At 39.3% G+C, this 17940-nt stretch overlaps 1 protein-coding gene across 1 annotated transcript; it reads left to right on the top strand.

Moving 5' to 3' along the window:
* The first annotated feature begins 949 nt into the window (after positions 1-949).
* Positions 950-17103, top strand: pdcd4a (programmed cell death 4a). Its single transcript, XM_034129503.1, has 11 exons — positions 950-1378; positions 6767-7066; positions 7410-7507; positions 10378-10491; positions 10801-11022; positions 11112-11209; positions 11639-11753; positions 13301-13408; positions 14256-14366; positions 14464-14603; positions 15442-17103. Exons 1-11 carry the CDS (start codon positions 1333-1335, stop codon positions 15491-15493), a joined length of 1404 nt encoding a protein of 467 aa, XP_033985394.1. The 5' UTR covers positions 950-1332; the 3' UTR covers positions 15494-17103.
* Positions 17104-17940: the final 837 nt, after the last annotated feature.

The raw sequence follows: 17940 nt of genomic DNA, 5'->3' as shown, positions 1-17940 counted from the left end.
ACAGTTGCAAAGAAAGTGGAAAAAACAGGGGTTTAATATGGAACTATTGGACACTTTTTGAGGCATTTTCTTACAAGCCTGATACTGTTGTGTCTTAACTCTCTCATCATAGATACTCATATTCTGAGGCAGATGAGAGGAGGCCCAGTAGCTCCTGTGGAGGGTACAAAAGCATCTGATATCTAGTGAAGCAATAGTGCCTCCAAATGTATATGAGCTTTATACATTTGCAGATTTTTAAGTCAAACTATAGTTGCCTGCTAATTTGCTATTGGCTCCTAAACGCTGATAGGCCCTCAACCAAATGTAGCTCCATCTGGTGGTGTGAATTTGGAAGACAAAAACACCTCCAATGTGATTAATAAGATGTTTTTATGTGCAGCAAGTACCTTTATTACTCTATTACATCATGAATTATTCCTGTAGTTTTTTTTCTTCCCCTTTTCAAGTATTTGTGGGCAGTGTTTGACTTCCTTGGAAAATACTATACTGGGAATGAAGCACAACAACAAATACAGAAGTCCTGTACTGGTAAATATTATGTAAAACTGCACTTGATACAATAAACAAGTATTAGTTAAATCTCTGTTTAAAAAAAGCCTACGTACAACAACCACATCCCAGCTTGGAAATAAGGAGATACATATGAGAATAGTCAATTAGATATAAAATACCTCATTGACGTGCCAAAACAAAAACTATAAAATATATCTATATAAAGAACTATATGAGCTTAATGCAATAAAGACTTAATCGTTGCTGTTTGTCCTTGTAATAAGGTAATTCAGGCAAATAAGCATTAGGCTATATGTTGTTATTGTGTACATTACAGTGGACGTGTTTCTTCCTGCTCTGTGATTGGTCGGAGAGGACCAGCACCCACCCCCTTTTCTGACCACTCCCCATCCGCGTTGTGTTCACGTGACCCCCTCGGCTCTCTCTTGCAAAGTTAAAAACAGACTTTGTTTATCTTGCAGGTTGTTAGCTGAAATGCTCTCAGACTAGAACCTACTTCAAAGCCACGTTATTCTACTCTTCCCAGCCGTAAACGCTGAGAAGAGCGTGAAAAGCTCTTTTTATTTCGCTGCCTTATAATTTCGAAATTCTGCTATCCTATGTAATTAAATCTCATTGTTTTTTTTCTGATTTCTGCAGCTCACACCGTGCAACACGACACAAAAAGCGACCAGGCTTTCAGTTTGTGTTCTTCAGCACCTGCCATTTGTCGAAGACAGTTCTGTACTTAATATATTGTTCTGCAGACGTGAGGCTTGCTGCTTTTTTTGGAGAAGCTCCCCGTGAGGTTTTTTAATCGAGCATTTGGAGAGCGCCATGGCGACCGAAGTGGATACGTGGTCCTCTGCTCCTAAAGCCGACGGTGAGTAACTGAACCCGGGCTGGCTGTGTGTGGTTCATCGGTGCAAAGTGTCAATGAGCCACGGACGGGCCTGCTGGCGTGCTCTGCCTAATCCATTGTCCTGTATGGGATGGGCTGCAACACCAGCCATACTCCACCATGTGCTCTGTTAAGAACACACACACGCACACGCACACACGCACAGAGCACTGCAACAGTCACTGCACACTGACGCAGCTTTGTTTGATTCACGCTGCAAATAGACCCAAACACGTTACCCTTTTTTTTTTTTTTTTAAACGGTGCTTTGTTACGGTGTTGTTGTTGAACTGCTTGTGCATTTAACCGTTTCGTGTTTCTGATTGGACGAGGACACCATGCTTACTTCCGCGTTGACAAGTCGTTGTTTGCACACACTAGCGCTGCTGCTGAGTGCATTTTGATATACAGAGGCTGTTTTTCTGCTGCGTGTTTTTGACGTTAAAAGACTACATGCATGAGTTACACTTAGCTGTTTTGGTTCCTGATTTTAGTCTCCCTTGAGAGTATATATGAAATATATACGGTTCCTTAATCACCTACTTGTGTGTCAACACCTTTTGTGTTAGCCCTTTTTAGATTTAGACCCATTATCGGAGCGTACAACGATGCACGCCCCTTTCTTGCATTAACAGACATATTTTTACAAGGAAATGCTTAAAGAACACGACGTTTTATGGGTATAAAAATCAACAACATGAAGCACAATCTGAGCAGCAACGATAATTAACGAGTCATTTCTCCACATTGTCTGAGTAATGTGTGATATCTTCTCAATAATCTTTGATATCTCACTTATGGTACACTGGATCCCGTGTTTTTTTTCCTCTCAGACTGGCGATGACGTCGACATGTATAGCCTACTATATGAGCCAATAGGAAAGCCTTACATAATTTATCATCCCCTGCTGTGTATTTAAGACTTACATAAGTAGTAGTATTGTTAGCACTGTAAGTTATGTGTGAGTGGTTTCACACATTAACAGAGGTGGGAAGTAACTAAGTACATGTACTCATGTACTGTACTTAAGTACAATTTCGAGATACTATTGTATGCTACTTTGTACTTCTACCCCTCTACAATTCAGAGGTTAATGGTATACTTTTACTCCACTTCATACATTTATTTTGTACCTTTTATTTAATTAGATGCTTATACTTTTGTACTTTACTTGAGTAACATTTTGAATGCAGGAATTTTCCTACACTATGGTACTTCTACTTTAACTCAAGTACAAGATCTGAGTACTTCTCACACCTCTGCACAATAATTCCTATATTTGTGTTACACTCTCACACACACTCAAGGTTCCACGGAGGTAAATTGTTGCATGTGAGAAACCACACGGTTTGTTACTGGTGTGTTATGTTAGTGTGTGAGAAAGCAGCCGGTGCTCCAGGGCACAGATGGGCTTTTCTGCATGAACTTGGTTGCCTTTTTCTCAAGGAAGGTCGGCCACGCTTGATTGAGCAGCCACTGTTGATGAGGTGGTCATGCAGACTGTCAATGACTCTATTGTCTGTGCTGGGAAAACAACTCCCCCAACACATGTGGGTCAATGAAGTAGCACAACAGTCTTTACCATGTTAACCTTTATAGCACAGTCTGATCCAACACGTATATTCCCAAATGATCGGTCATCCTGGCTTAGAATGTCGGTTTTTTTCCTCGTAAATTAGAGATTCTTTTTTAATATAAACAGATTATTGATAGTGCCCATCTCTCCATGAATACTTGCATTTATGAGAGTTGTGAGGTTTTGCCATAATGTGTCTTTGTACACTATGTGACTCTGAATTTATTTTATTCATTTCACTAACTTCTTGGGTAAATACTTGAGTAACAAGCATCCTATAGAAACCCACAGCCATACATGTCAGACCAGATTTCTTCCTGTCCTGCCGAGTACATATTTAGTTGTCTTACCCCTCTTCTTTTGTTACCACCTCCTCTTTCCCCCACATACATTCATGAAAACATGTTTTCACACCATCCGCTTGCACAAGATGTTCAGTTTTGAAGCTGAGAAAACAACCGGTGCAAAGTAGAGATGTACTGTGCAGATGTGATTGTCTGATTAAAAAAAAAAAAAAGCATGTAATTAGCCTATTAACCGTTTATCTAAGTAGCTCTAATCTTTTATGCACCTCCCTGAGCATGCACTTTGTCTCTGTTGTTGCTTAGCCATTACAGAGGGGGACTCAAAAAAGTACAGTCAGCGAAACAGCACAACTTTACATTAAATTTAGTTGTTCATTTTTCCCTTCCTGCATAAATAAAACATTACCGTGTTTCACGAGTGGCAACCCTTGTATTTTTATAACTTTTGGAGCGTGTGTGGCACTTCCCCTGCTGTTGTTTATTTAAACATGAATCACCTTGGCACACAACGTTTACATGATGTCTCTAAAACATGTTTTTGTAAAATTCTTCCCCTTTCATTAAATGAAATGACCGTTAAACCCCCAAGACGTCCACACCCTTTCTCCCTTGATAGATAAACACACTAAAGGACATTATACAGTAGGGCAGTTTTTTTTTGTCCCCTATTTTGTTGTGCAGATAGTTGTTTGACCTTAGAGAGTGCAAGGCATGTATTTTCTGAGCGTAGGTGGACAGAGGATCAACTTTTAAGTAGATTTTCGAAAACATAAAGCCTAGCAAACATGCGTTTTTAGTTATTTGGTTTGTGCAGATTAAATCACCAACTGCGTACCTTCTAACTATAAATAATTTGTACAAAGTCATACAAAATATATATATATATATATATATATATATATATATATATATATATATATATATATATATATATATATATATAATATATATATATATATATATATATATATATATATATATATATATTGCGTAAACTGCTGGTGGTCACAAGTTACAATTCACAGAAATGAATACAACAAGTGAGTCAGTTTAGTAGGCTTTAAGTTGCATTAGTTGCTGTCCTTTTCAAAATGTGTTCAGATCCTCTGATTTAGTTCAATCTAAAAAAAACTTGATAACTTAGTTACTACTAGAAAACATAATTATAAAATCTGTAATTTCTGAATATGCAAATGCTCATCACAAAAATGTGCCTGCTGGGAACACTTTCCATAAATCATGCCCGTATGTATATGCCTAATGTAAACAAAAAACAACATTCCTCGTTGAGAGAGAAGTATGCACAGCCTTCTTGTGTTAAACCTTGAAAATGCATCATTCTGCGCATACTAGTATGACATGTTTTTGAGCAGGGGGGGTTAAATAGTGCAGAATTTGACAGTTTCACCTAAATTGCAATACTTCCTAATTATAGTTAAATTAACTGTCAGTGTACCTAGGACTGTTCATGGAGGAATTGTGCTCCACTGACCCTCTCATTCATGACCCCTGCTTCTCTATGGAGACCTAAAACTAACCACATGGCTGTGGACAGCTTCTACTCAACATGTAGTGCAGAGGTCTTCTGCTGGCCTGCATCCGCCTGGGTTTAAAAACTGGTTACATGTGGGGGTGGTTTTGAAAACCACCATGACAGCATTGTGTGGTTTGGTATAATTTGGTTGTGCTCTGGGAGTCTTCAAGGCTTTAAGACAGCTGCGTTTGTTGCTGCAGCTTTATGAGACAGTATAGATTAAACCTTTACACCAGAACCTTTCTGAAGTCACATGATCTCTGCAGAGTTTAACAATGAATTCAGCTCGTCTGCATTTCTTTCCTTTCTCGTTTAGCAACTCTCGTTCTTAGAAGACAGCTCTGACTTTTCTGCCTTCCTACTTTTCTGCTCTTTTCCAATTGGCTGGTTGGTAATTTGGTTCGTTGCCCTTGGTACGTTTCCAATTTAGTGCGCTGGCAGGCCTTGTGGCAAACATGAGGGAAGAACAGGAGGAGGACATGACACATGGCCGGCTGTTTACAGTTTCTAAAGTCCAGGGTGTGGTGCTGCTCTTACTGCAACAGGTTAATTAAAGGAGGGGTCCTGCTTTGCACAAAGGGGCTTCCTTTCATTTGTTATTCAAACTCAAAGAAAAACATTCAAGGTCATTTTGAAATGTTTCTTTTATAAAGAAGGTGGCAAGTTAATCGTTTTTTCCTTTGCCAGAAGTATTATAATTACCCAAGGTAAAACCATTTGGTACTTTTTGCGGAATACAGACAGCTTTTTTAGGTAGTTAGTTTTACTTTGGCTCTGGAAATGTTCCTCCTCGTGTTTTATACATGACCTGTAATATATAGGGCCATAACTCAAATTGACACATGGTCCCTTGCACAAGGACTGCAAGTATTCATTACACCCTCAGACGTTCCTCCTCCTCCTCCTGCTCTGTTTATGTACTACCGCCTGGTCATGTGACCAGCCATGGCCCAAAACATGCCATATGTAGTCAGGTCCACTCTAGCAGCCGCGGACAGATCGCGAGAAGACAGAGTAGGAAAAAAGTCAAACAGCCGTGTCAGCATTTCTCAGGCATGTGTTCCCGTTTGGTCCCACCCTCCCCCCAGGCCTGCAGTAAAACTCCAGTCGCACATGTTGTTGTCGTCCCATACCTAGTAGAGGCCATATTTTGTTATTATATACAATATTTTCATCAATACAGAATAGTATATAAAGTAACTTGATACTAAATATCACACCTACATTTTAACATCTGCTGCTAGGTGTTAAAGACTGTCTATAAACGTATCTGCTGCTGATCCTCTTGTGTAATCTTTTGAGTGTTACATGACCTTTGGCTTGATACGCACAACATGGCCCTGACATATGGAGCTGGCTGTAGGGCACATAGCCAGAAAGCTTTGGTGTTGCTGTGGTGTAAAGGTGTTGGTGCAGTTTTCTTTTTACCTACAATAGCCATACATAAGAAAATATGTCTCGCTATTGTCATGAGATAAGGATAAGTACAGCAACAACATGCAGAACATAACTTTGTCTTTTTACAAAAATGGCAGAAATGTGTTGGTAGTAAGCATTAATGTTAGGCTTGTAGCCAGCCTCAGATTTACTCTCGTAAAGTGTTTGACAACATTTGTAAAAATATAGCATCTGAAATGTATCCACTGTAATACGATTTAACATGCATACACCTGAATCCAAAAGAGTGTGACCTGCAGTGATTTGCTCCATTCAGTCACAAGAGCATGAATGAGGTCTTGAGACCTACAATAACTTCTGTAACAATGTGCACTGTGACATTGTCTCGGTAAAGGCTTCCCCAAACTGTTACTATTGTGTCCACATAATTTACGCAAGATGGTCTACTTAACTGCCCAATAATGTTATTATGGCAGTAGAATGACAACGTTGTTTGCTTTGGTGTTATCGTCTCATTTGGCAAAATATAAACCATATAAACCCTTTTCTGACCACAGGGGTGTTCTCTTTCGAAGACAACCTGGCCCAGGCGAACTGTCCCTACACGGTTGACGATGAGTTGCTGAATGAGGCGGAGGTGAACGGGAACTGGACCCCTCAGGAGAAAGCGCTCCACGAGGCGCGACTTAAAGCCAAAGCCAAGCGCCGCCTGCGCAAGTCATCCCGCAACTCCACCAGCGAGTCCTTCTCCGAATCGGGAGAAACTTCAGGAGGTGACCCTAACAGTCCGAAGGGCAAAATCATCGTCAGCGACCGCAAATCCAGGGCCGGCAAAGGAAGAGGGCTGCCAAAAAAAGGTACATTTGAGCTACACTCACAGCCATGTTATAGTAGCATAGAAGAGGTGTTGTGTTATATATAAACTTTATAGAGCAGCGGTTAAGACATGTGCTCCCCTTTTTCTTGTAAAAACAAAACATGTACAGAATTTTTTAGTGTAAATAAACCGCGGACCGGTTATGTAACCTAAACCAAACGACAGACAATAGAATATATTTTTTGCACATGTGCTGATTGTTGACAGTAGCAATAATGTTGGTTGGAAAACTGTTGCATGATCCACTTTTCATTCCCTGCAGCCAATGGCTTTATCATTTCATCATAATGCTGAGCATGTGTTTATGGTTTGTGTGTCTACAGGTGGGGCAGGAGGTAAAGGAGTGTGGGGGGCCGCAGGGATGGTTTATGAAGACGAGGAGCCTGATATGCGAGACCCAAACTACGATGAGTCTTCTCAGGTAAGCGAGTACAGCAGATCTGGATCTTTCATCAAATTAATGTTAAAGAGTTTAGACTCTCACACAAAGCTTGATTTCTGTGCTTTTTTTAATTACATTTTGTTGATTAAATATTTGTTTTTCTTTGGGGGGGCATTGTATGTCTTTAGAGACATGTATGGCAGTAGAGAGATGACAGGAAATGAGAAGAAGGGAAATGAAAAATGATGCAGGCAGGACTTGAATTGGGGTCTCCAATGTGCCCCAGGTTTTGTGCTTATAACATAACAAATTGTCATTACACATTATTTCCTCTTAGCTGTCTGTGAGTAAATACAATACTTACATTTATCAACAATTAAAGGTGGGGTAGGTAAGTTTGAGAAACCGGCTCGAGATACACTTTTTGTTATATTCCATGGAATGCTCTTAACATCCCGATAGCAATGAATATCTTAAGTGCTTTGACAAAAAATCCATAAAAAAAATGTAATCTGTGGAAGCCGTAGTACTGTAAAAAGCATGACCAATCATTTTAGCCGGCCCGGCTAAAATAACTGGATGGCCTACCTGCCTGTCAGCCTTCCATCTGTGCACAAACTTATCTCGTGCCCTCATTGGTCATGTGCGCGTTCGTGTGTGTTGGAGGAGGGGCTCTGTAAGGAAGTGGCAGATTTTTTCCGGTTGTGTATTTTCAAATTCTAGCGCACTCGAGCCGGTTTCTCCAAACTTACCTACCCCACCTTTAAACGAGGGCTGAAACCAGTCGGATTTCTTTCTATCATTGATTCAAATTGCAATCTTTAAAATGTTCAACCTAAAAACATTGGCCACAGATACTTGACAATTTGACCTGGAAAAACAACTAAGATAAAGGGAAATGTGTTCTTTCTTTTGCACGTTTGAGGTTGATCCAAAATGTTTCCTTTACCTGACTGTCAGCAGTCTGTACACACACACTCTCATCTGTTTTTGCTGCTGATGAAAGAGCAGAGGATAGTTTATCTCAGTTGTTGATGGGCTGACCTGTTGTGCCGAGCAGCTTTTTGTTCCAAAGAGGCCCGGTGATCAGAGCTGACACCTTTTATTTCTTGTGTCAAACAAACATGCTGATGTTGAGGAGCTGCTGCTCAAACACGCTGAATATAAAAGAGGCTTTGCTCTGCGAACAAGATAATGAGCGTACACTCTCATAAAACATGCACATGCTCTCTTGCATCTCTGAGTTACACAATGCATCGATCACTTGGATGGCATATGATCAAAGAGTATGAATCAATTGGGAAATGCGACTCTACATTACAGTCTATATGATTTGGCCAATACCTTTTTTTAAACACACAGGATTGTTTCATCCAGGTGGCTCCATTGCTTCACAATCAACATTATTTTTGAGTTAGTTTGCCCCAGGCTCAGGTCACACCGACTTAATTCAGGGTGGGAACGGACCTTCTGTCAGAAAAAAAAATGATAACAGTTTTGGGAACAGCCCAGTAAAGCCTGTTTGATTTGGCTTTGAACGTAGTAGGAGGGCTGTGGAAAGAAAGTGATTTTTAAAAAGGGAACGGGGACGGAGTTGATTTGCAGACGGTGCCCTTTGAACCAGACTGAGGGGGTCAGCTGATGGATTTCTCGACTCACAGGTAGAATAGAATAGAATAGAATTGGGAGGGATGAAACCCTCTTTAATGGTCACACATGCAGAGCACACAGCACACACACAGTGAAATTTGTTCTCTACTTTTAACCCATCCTAGTACCAGGAGTCTAGTACTAGGAGCAGTGGGCAGCTATTGTACAGCGCCCGGGGAGTGAGGGGGGGGAAGGGGGATGTCCGGTGCCTTGCTCAAGGGCACCACAGCAGGGCAGGAGGTGAACTGGGACCTCTCCAAGTAGAAGTCCACACTCCATATTTTAGGTCTGGTCGGGGACTTGAACCGGCGACCCTACGGCTCACAGTCCAAGCCCCTACTGACTGAGCCACTGCCGGTCATCCTGTACGTGGGAAAAGGCCCAAAAAAAAAAAAAAGTATTAAGAATAAAATCGGGCAATGTAGTGGAAACTAAAGCATGCCGCCTTTCCTCTTCTTTGATTATGCCTTAAAGTATCAGGCCTCCATGTTGAAGACGTGTAAAATACAGGTTCAGTTTTGCCTGTACTCGGCCATAAACTATTGTTTTCTCTCACATCCCCTTCTACAGTCCACATTGTTTTTAGGCAACAGCTTATACAACCGGAAAGTGAATCAGCGTTTTGGACATTTAGCTACAATCCTTCTTTTCCTGTTCTATAAACTTGGTCTTATCAGTACAGGTCAAAACAATTACATTACATTACATGTTACTTGTTAGACGCTTTTATCCAAAGCGACTTACATACTCAATACTGTGGACAATCCCCACAGGAGCAATGCAGTGATTAGTTTTTATGGTCAAGTTTGACAGGACAAATCAGAGCCAGCTTAAATGTTTTTCTAGTTTTATTATCATTTGTAGGCTTTTGTTGTTGTTGTTGAATGTATTCAATCGATGCTAATCTCATTATTTTATCAATGATTAATTGTTCTTCCTGTTAAAAGAAACACAACCTGAAAGGGAAGTTGGACGGGTTTTGACACTAATGCAAACAGTTGAGATGAAAGAGAGGCTTATGTTATATCACCACCTCGGGATAGCATGGGGACAGAAAGCACTATCTATTTAATGGTTGTTGGTATAGCTTTTTTTAGACTTGCATTGCACATGAAAACTTGCAATGAAACCTTGATAGTGAACATTTAACATACCTGTTTTTTTGGATAACTGACGGCTTGTAATACTGAATGCACATCCACTTCGTTGTGCATACATGTGTGCACGGATGGACTGATGATATGTTTATACTTCCACAGGGGGACACCGTTTACGCAACAGTTGTGCCAGAAATAGATGAGAAGGAACTGGAGAAAATGGTGAACCCGATTGTACAGGAGTACTTTGAACACGGAGACACGAAAGAGGTCCAGGTAAATATTTTCAAATGAAGCATTTCCTCTTCCTCTCACTGCTGACCACCAATGATCAGGTTTGGACGGATTAACCCAATGATGTAGAACATGTATAGAAAGATTACATCAGTACTGATCAGAGACTATATGGTTCTGTGACTACATTACATTTTAACTTATTCAAACTTCATTCATTGACAATTGACCTTAATGTCAAGTTAATATTAAGCTGTCTTTAGCTCTTTTGTTGCTGTAACAAATGCAAATGTCCCCTCTGTGGGACGAATAAAGGGATTCTAATTCTGTTATTCGTCCTCTCTCTATCAGATGTTGCTGAAGGGGCTCAACCTGGGCTCACATAAGTACGAGTTTTCCTCCCTGGCCGTGTCCCTGTCCCTGGAGGGCAAAGCCAGCCACAGAGAGCTGACCTCCCGCCTGCTGTCCGATCTGTCAGGCAAGATGCTGTCACAAAGTGAAATGGCCCGTGCCTTCGACAAGATCCTCAAAGAGCTGCCAGACCTCATACTGGACACACCAGAGGCTCCACAGGTAGGTGTTTATATTGTGTCATAGTGCTGTAACAAAGCATATGTCATGTGGAGTTGCATTCTGATGTTTTTTTCTTTAATGTCTCTCAGATGTTAGGGCAGTTTGTAGCAAGAGCCATAGCAGACCACGTCCTCCCCATGTCTTTCCTGGACTTTTACAAGGGCAAAGTGGACTGCGAGCATGCCAGGTGAGGCGAGACGGCAAATCAAAAAATTCAGATACAGTCCTTTAAAGAAATCCACCTTCTATGCGACAGTTCTAAAATGTGTCATATTTCCTCCTCCTCTGTGTTGGGAAAGTTTTTTTTGAAGAGGAACCCGTCTTCCTTTTCACTTAACCTGTTTAGCCCTGAGCCTGTTTTTCAGGTCTCAGGCTCGAAAATGACATTCCCAGAACAAATGACCATATCTTCCCTTCTAAAAGGGTTAAATTAATAATCTTTTTTCTCAAAGTAATGATAAACCTGTGAGTTGGATGTAGAAAAGTCAGAATCAATATAGATGTTTTTTATTTTAAAGAAAATTCAGATTGAACATAGTAAAAAATGACTGAATGTACTTACTGAATGCCCATTTAAGTGCAAGAAATATATTATGGTGTTGTTTTTTCTCCCCAGAGTGGCTTTAGACCGTGCCGAAGTGCTGCTGACCATGAAGAGGGAGATGGTTCGTCTAGATAATGTGTGGGGCGTTGGTGGAGGCCTGAGACCTGTGAAGCATCTCGTCAGAGAGGTAAGATCATTTAAAAAAACAATAAACTGATGAGTCACCTTCTCATTTCCATATTCAAAATGAGTTATTAGACTAAAACTAAGGAGGTCAGAGTGTTCTGTATTGACACGTTTTGCTTCTTTATTGACATTACATAAGGTAAACAGAAAGCAGAAATGCATGCTGGGTAGAGAGCCACAGGCCAACCCTCTGCTATTTTGCATTGTCAGCAGAGCACTTTTCTCCCCTGAGAATTTGGTATTGGCACAGGAGGGGCAAACACAAAATCACACCCTAGCCTTTAACGGATACTAACGCACGCACGCACACAAACACTTCACACCACGTGCACCATATTGTTTCATGATCCGGAATTTCTGGAATGATTTATGCTAATGTGGGTGTGTGTCGTGTCGTGTAGTGTTAATTGTCTTCATTGTGTGTAATTTATGCATTTTAGAGATTCGGTGCTTGTTAAGCAATTGCATTTTCGTCAATGTTTTCTCTGTCACTCTGCATTGTGTAAGCCTCAGAGGTGCAGGCTTCCAGTTTTGACCTCCTGCCTGGTGGTGTGCAGCCTCAGGGCGACACGCTGGACTGCAGGAAGCAAACTGATTATTTTGCTCGCTCTTCTTACTTTATTTCGGATTCCCTCTCATTGTTGTGCTATGACTTGCATTCTTCTTCTTGTCTTTTCAACTTCTACGTCCTCTCCTCTGTCAGAGCCCTGCATGTCCATTTTTTACATTGTTATTCCCAGATGCTCGGACAACCACACATTCCCAACGCTCAGTGAATTAGACCCAATTACACAACTGTCGGTGTAGCTTTGAGGGTTTTGAACTTGTTGCTCCCCTCAAGGCGAATGACTAATTGTTCCAAAAATAGGTTTTTAAGGGAAATGGTTGGTGCATGTGCAGATCAGTAAGCGTTATATAACAAATGAACACTTACAAATAAAGCAGAGACTGAACCGTTTATGCACACCACTAAACACGAAGACAGATTTCCAGATATATCAGACATGTGTGCAGAGTTTTATTTCCCAAGGAAGTCAGGTTATTGCTCTAATAATCCCCCCCACATATTGTGGATTGAGGAAATACTTTTGAGCAACGGGTAGATGTTATTGAGCTCTGTCTTCAGCTCTGTCTTTTATACAGTCCCGTGAATAAAAACATATTTTTAAAGATTTTATGTTAACTTTTGTAACTATTGTAGTATCACAATACCCTGGGTGTGTTGAAACAAAGTCTTGCACTAGATAAAGACGAGGTCCATGTATCTGAACGTGGGATATTTAGCATAATTTCGACAGACTTATTCCATCAATTATCATGCCTCAATCACCACCCTCGCTCTGATTTTTCTCTTAACAGGAAAAGAAACAAACTTTTGCAGTCCATTCTGTTGTATCCTCACGGAAAGATTCCAAAGGATATGTATTACATTTGAAAGGCTTTACAGCAGAACGACCCCCTCCAGTCTTACTTTATTCCAGCTTCGTTTGATCCGGTTTGCCACAGAAACCTCAATAACAAAGTTGTATTTGTGTGTCTTGTTTCCAGATGAACCTCCTTCTGAAGGAGTACCTGGTATCAGGAGACGTGTCGGAGGCGGAGCACTGTCTGCGGGATCTGGAGGTCCCACACTTCCACCATGAACTGGTCTATGAGGTATTGAAGACTTTATGTTATTTGTCATGAAAAACCCTACACACTTTCTCACATATTCATCAAGAAAACAGTCAAACAAAAGCAATAGAATAAAACACTTGAATGCAGAAGCTGAATTCAATATGTAAAAGACACATTTAAACTTAAGTGTTTTGCACACATGTGAAGATTGAGTAAGACTTGCAGGTATAAATAACATTTTCAGAGATATGTCAAACATGTCAGACAGCCAAGTGAAGTGAATTGGAAAGGAAAATTAGTAAGTGGTTGGTGACTGTCATCACCGCTCTCTGCCAAGGACAGCGTGTGTCTGGCAGAGATAATCTCATTTGCAATTTATGCATCAACAGCTCAGTCCAAATACATCTTAAATTAAAAGGCACTTTGCATTACATGGAACTGTCTATCCTCCGTGCTAATTTCTCTGTGATTATGTTCAGGGTGTAGCTGAGTGAACATGTTTACTCTGTGACATCTGTTTTTGTAATAAAAAAAAACAGGTGATCAAGAATTGGTTTCCAAATGTTTGATTAGTTGTGGACACAATGTACTGGACCTTAGTGCTGTTTGTTTTTTAAGGTGCAGCACATTCATAAAGGATTCACTCAGCTGGAGTTGTTTTAGCTTATCAGATTTATAGTATCTAGAAATAACTACAAATTAAAATATGTTTTTTTTTACATATTAAGTAATGAAATTATAGCTCCTTATGTTTTGAAATGATGTTAAATACTGCCACCCTGTGGAGAACTCTGCAGCTCGCTGTGATGTTAAACATAAATAAAGAAATAATTGCAACACTTCTCTTTTTTTTTTAAACGTTAGGTGTTGTATTCTCTTTTTTCAGGTTGTGGTTATGGTGCTGGAGTCGAAAGGAGACACTGCCAGTCACATGATGATAAAGCTGCTGCAGTCCTTCTGGAAAACGGGCCTCATCACTGTGGATCAGATGAACAGGGTCAGTGACATTTTTAATGTTCTAGTATCAAAAGTTATAAATATAATTGTGCATTAAACACATGAGTTAAACAATTCCTATGCTGTTCTCCATGTAGGGTTTCCAGCGTGTCTATGACGAGCTCCCAGAAATCAACCTGGATGTGCCGCATGCTCACTCCATCATGGAGACCTTTGTGGACCTCTGCTTCAAGGAGGGTGTGATTACCAAAAAGCTGCAGGAAGCCTGCCCTTCCAGGTAAACTTGTCTTGAATCAGCACCTCAAGTTTTTGTCTTCATATCTCAAAACTAAAAAAGTCCTAATGGCCGTTGTTATTTTATAGTTTAAACAACAAATCCTCAGAAAAGGCCAAAATCGTTTGTTTGTCTCTGCATGTCATGTTTTGCAAACCCGCCCACACCCACAAAGATCAGCAAGACAGCGACCTGCTCAGTTATTAAGCACAAAAGGTGCTTCATAGTCACTCGTTAAGTGCTTTATTTTGACCATGGTTTCAGCTGGGCTCTCTAATGTTGAATAGAAAATAAAACCGGAGAAAAGTCTCTTTCACTGAAGTCCAGGACGGCCACAACACATTCTGTGCAATCGGTGCCTAATTTCCACAATTTAAAAAATCCTGGTGGCTGATTTATATAAAAATACTGCTCAATATTTTCCATTTCTGATTCCTCCTGAAAAAGATTTTGTTTTTTAACCTGCTGCTTGCTCTCCTTTGGTTAATTTGTACCTTTCACCTGTGTCCTGGTATTTATATAACCGTATTTATATCTGTTGCATTTAATTTTCAAAAACAGCTGATGACTGTAATATTAAGTATTACTTCATCCAGTACAACGGTGTAGCTCATTGATGTCTATAGTTTTTGATAAAACAATGGAGCTCTATGCCAAAGACAAAAACAGAACTTGTTGTAAGGATCGATTCAATTTGGTTGTATTACTGGGTTGGTTGACGATAAAAAGACTAGCTTTTTTAACCTTTTAAATTATTTGTTATTTTAGTTTATTAAGAAGTATTAAGTTGCATACTGAATTTACATTAAACATGTTTCTCAATCTGTATTTCCACCACCAGGGGACGGAAGCGCTTTGTCAGTGAAGGAGACGGTGGAGTGATCAAGAGCTAATTCACAGGAGGAAGAGCCGCAGGAGGAGGGAGAGGAGGGGTGTCTACAGGTCCTCACCCAGTTTCCTCTCCAGCTTAAACATGTTTCCCCCGTGATTTCGGGGCGTGCTGGCAGTCTAAAGTTTCCTTGTTCCTCTCCTGATAATGTTGTCATTACACAAACCAGCATTGACGTTTGGTGTAAGTAGACGAAAAATTCGCCCAGGCGATCAGTTCCATTCATCTTGTTGATCACGGTTTGTGAATTTCTTTTGTAAGAAAATTCTTTATTTTTGGGGTCGATGCGCTGCAGAAAGACGAGTAGACGGGCTGGGGTGTGTGGGAGATGAATCTGGGTGTTTTGTCTGTTGCTTCGCTAAATGTTGAGCGCTATCGAAAATAATTACTTAAAAGACAGAGCATACTCAACATTCAGAGTGCTTAGTAATTTGGTTCAACAACAGGATCAAAACCGCTTCATTTTCTGCCACAAATTATTTCAAGGACAACATACTTAGTACCTTCTGGTACAAGTGATTTCTACTGATCCTTTATGAAAGGGGTTTTTTTTTGTTCAGTTTTCTTTTTATTGCATCTTGGTCCTCTGAGACCAAATGTTAACTTTATAAAGCAAAGCATAAAAAGCAAGTATTTGGCACTGGTTGGTTGGTTGGGTGTTTGAAACTTGCTTTGGGCAAATATACGTTGCTCTTTTTCTGGAAGAAAAACAAATATTGGGGTTAATGTATGTAAATAAAACCAAATTAAGCATACAATGTTTAGAGCACTTAGAGAATTTTCAGTTAATAAATCTACAGCTCAACATGTAGAGAGCAGAATTGATCAGGAAGTTGACTTTAAACTGGTTTACCTGTCTAATTTGTCTGTAAAAATGGCCACCTCAGCTTTGATTGATAAGCATATTCATTTATGCATATTCTTTTCTGACACTGGTTGTTTTTCAAGTTGACGAAAGTTAAAAATGTGTCTGAAAAATATATATATAATTCATTAAAAAGCAACAAAAATTGTTTTCTGTATTTATTTTTGGTCATGCCCGCAGTATTGATTCAAAGTAACCAGGGGTGGTTTATTGTGCAAGTATAGTAGAGATGTACATCAATCACATTTGTTGATTATTCATCAGTTGTGATCATAGTGGTATGTTTCCACTTGTCTTTCAACAATATATCTTCTGTCTATTTCCCATCTTTCTTTATGAATAATGGTCGGAGCAGGTGTAGACATTTTTTATTTAAACCTGTAACTGAGAAGCAGTTTGAGGCCAAAGCTTTAATTTTTTTGTTTTCTCTCTGACTTGTGACCCCATCCATGGTACATCTAAGATACCTGGTACCATGTCTCATGGCAAAGCTTTATAATGCTTACAGTGTAAATAAGTGGTTGAGGGAAATTATGTTAAATGGTTCATATTTTGGAAACTGGTGTTATTCGCAGGACATTCATGCATGCATGCAGCTGTCCACTGTCAAATAGACTATAATGTTTATGTGTTGTATTCCTACATCACATTTTTACTCTTTACTTATTTTGGAACGGCAAAATGTTTAAAACACTCCCCTAAACATTAACTTCAATTTATATATTTCAATAAAACTACATATTTCCCTCCACAGTGTCATATTTGCATTTTTTCCTTCCACACGTCAAATGTAAATGATCTATTTTTATTATGATGAACAAGCTAGACTTGAATCATATTAGAGATGTGACATTTCAAAAGGATTTTAAAATGTATAAACACCTTTTTTTAATTTACTTTGATTTCAGTCTATAGATTTCTCCTGTTTGCCAAACGTTTGCAAAATATAAAGCCTAATGTTCATATTTCAACACAAACAAAATCATAACATTTATATATATATATATATTATATTATTATACAGAAATCTCATCTGCGTAGTGCTTAAAAACACAAACTTTGCAGTCACATTCAAGTCTTTCTTCATTTTTTATGGTTGCAAAGCGGTTTTATTCCCACTAATTCCCACTGTAAAAAAAAATCATGTCAACAAAAATAAAAGCAGGATTGTAATCCTGTTATCATGGATCCATAAGGAGAAAGGCTTTATCCAACAGGATTTCTGTTCCTGAATTGTATGAAAATTAACATATATGGATACGATCATGCCTCATTTGCATATGTAAACTAAACATTTCAGAAAACTTGCAATACGAATAATAATTGTCCAATAAAGGTTAGCATTTTTGACTTGTAGCGTAGGCCGTATACATAGGTCGGTAATTCTTCTGTACAGTTTCCAATTTTTTGGGAAATGCCATATTCATAAAAATAAAACCTAATTTTGCAATGTTTTACCAATAACTAAAACAAAGTAGCACTTTTAAAAACATTTTGAATAAAAAGGTCAATCAAAACCAATAGTCTTTTTTTAACAAATATTTAATTTGAAATATAAAACTTTATTTTAATTTTATTTCTTATTC

Source organism: Trematomus bernacchii, unplaced genomic scaffold (assembly GCF_902827165.1).
Source record: "Trematomus bernacchii unplaced genomic scaffold, fTreBer1.1, whole genome shotgun sequence".
In the NCBI taxonomy this organism is placed as follows: Eukaryota; Metazoa; Chordata; class Actinopteri; order Perciformes; family Nototheniidae; genus Trematomus; species Trematomus bernacchii.
The sequence above is the reverse complement of the archived record's forward strand: the minus strand, read 5'-3'. Positions and strand labels throughout refer to the sequence as shown.

Bases quoted from the DNA above. Each gene is read 5' to 3' on its own strand.
- pdcd4a (XM_034129503.1), top strand. From the start codon at position 1,333: ATGGCGACCGAAGTGGATACGTGGTCCTCTGCTCCTAAAGCCGACG. The intron at 7,067-7,409 runs GTACATTTGAGC...GTGTGTCTACAG, and splicing joins AAGAGGGCTGCCAAAAAAAG to GTGGGGCAGGAGGTAAAGGA. The intron at 7,508-10,377 runs GTAAGCGAGTAC...ATACTTCCACAG, and splicing joins ACTACGATGAGTCTTCTCAG to GGGGACACCGTTTACGCAAC.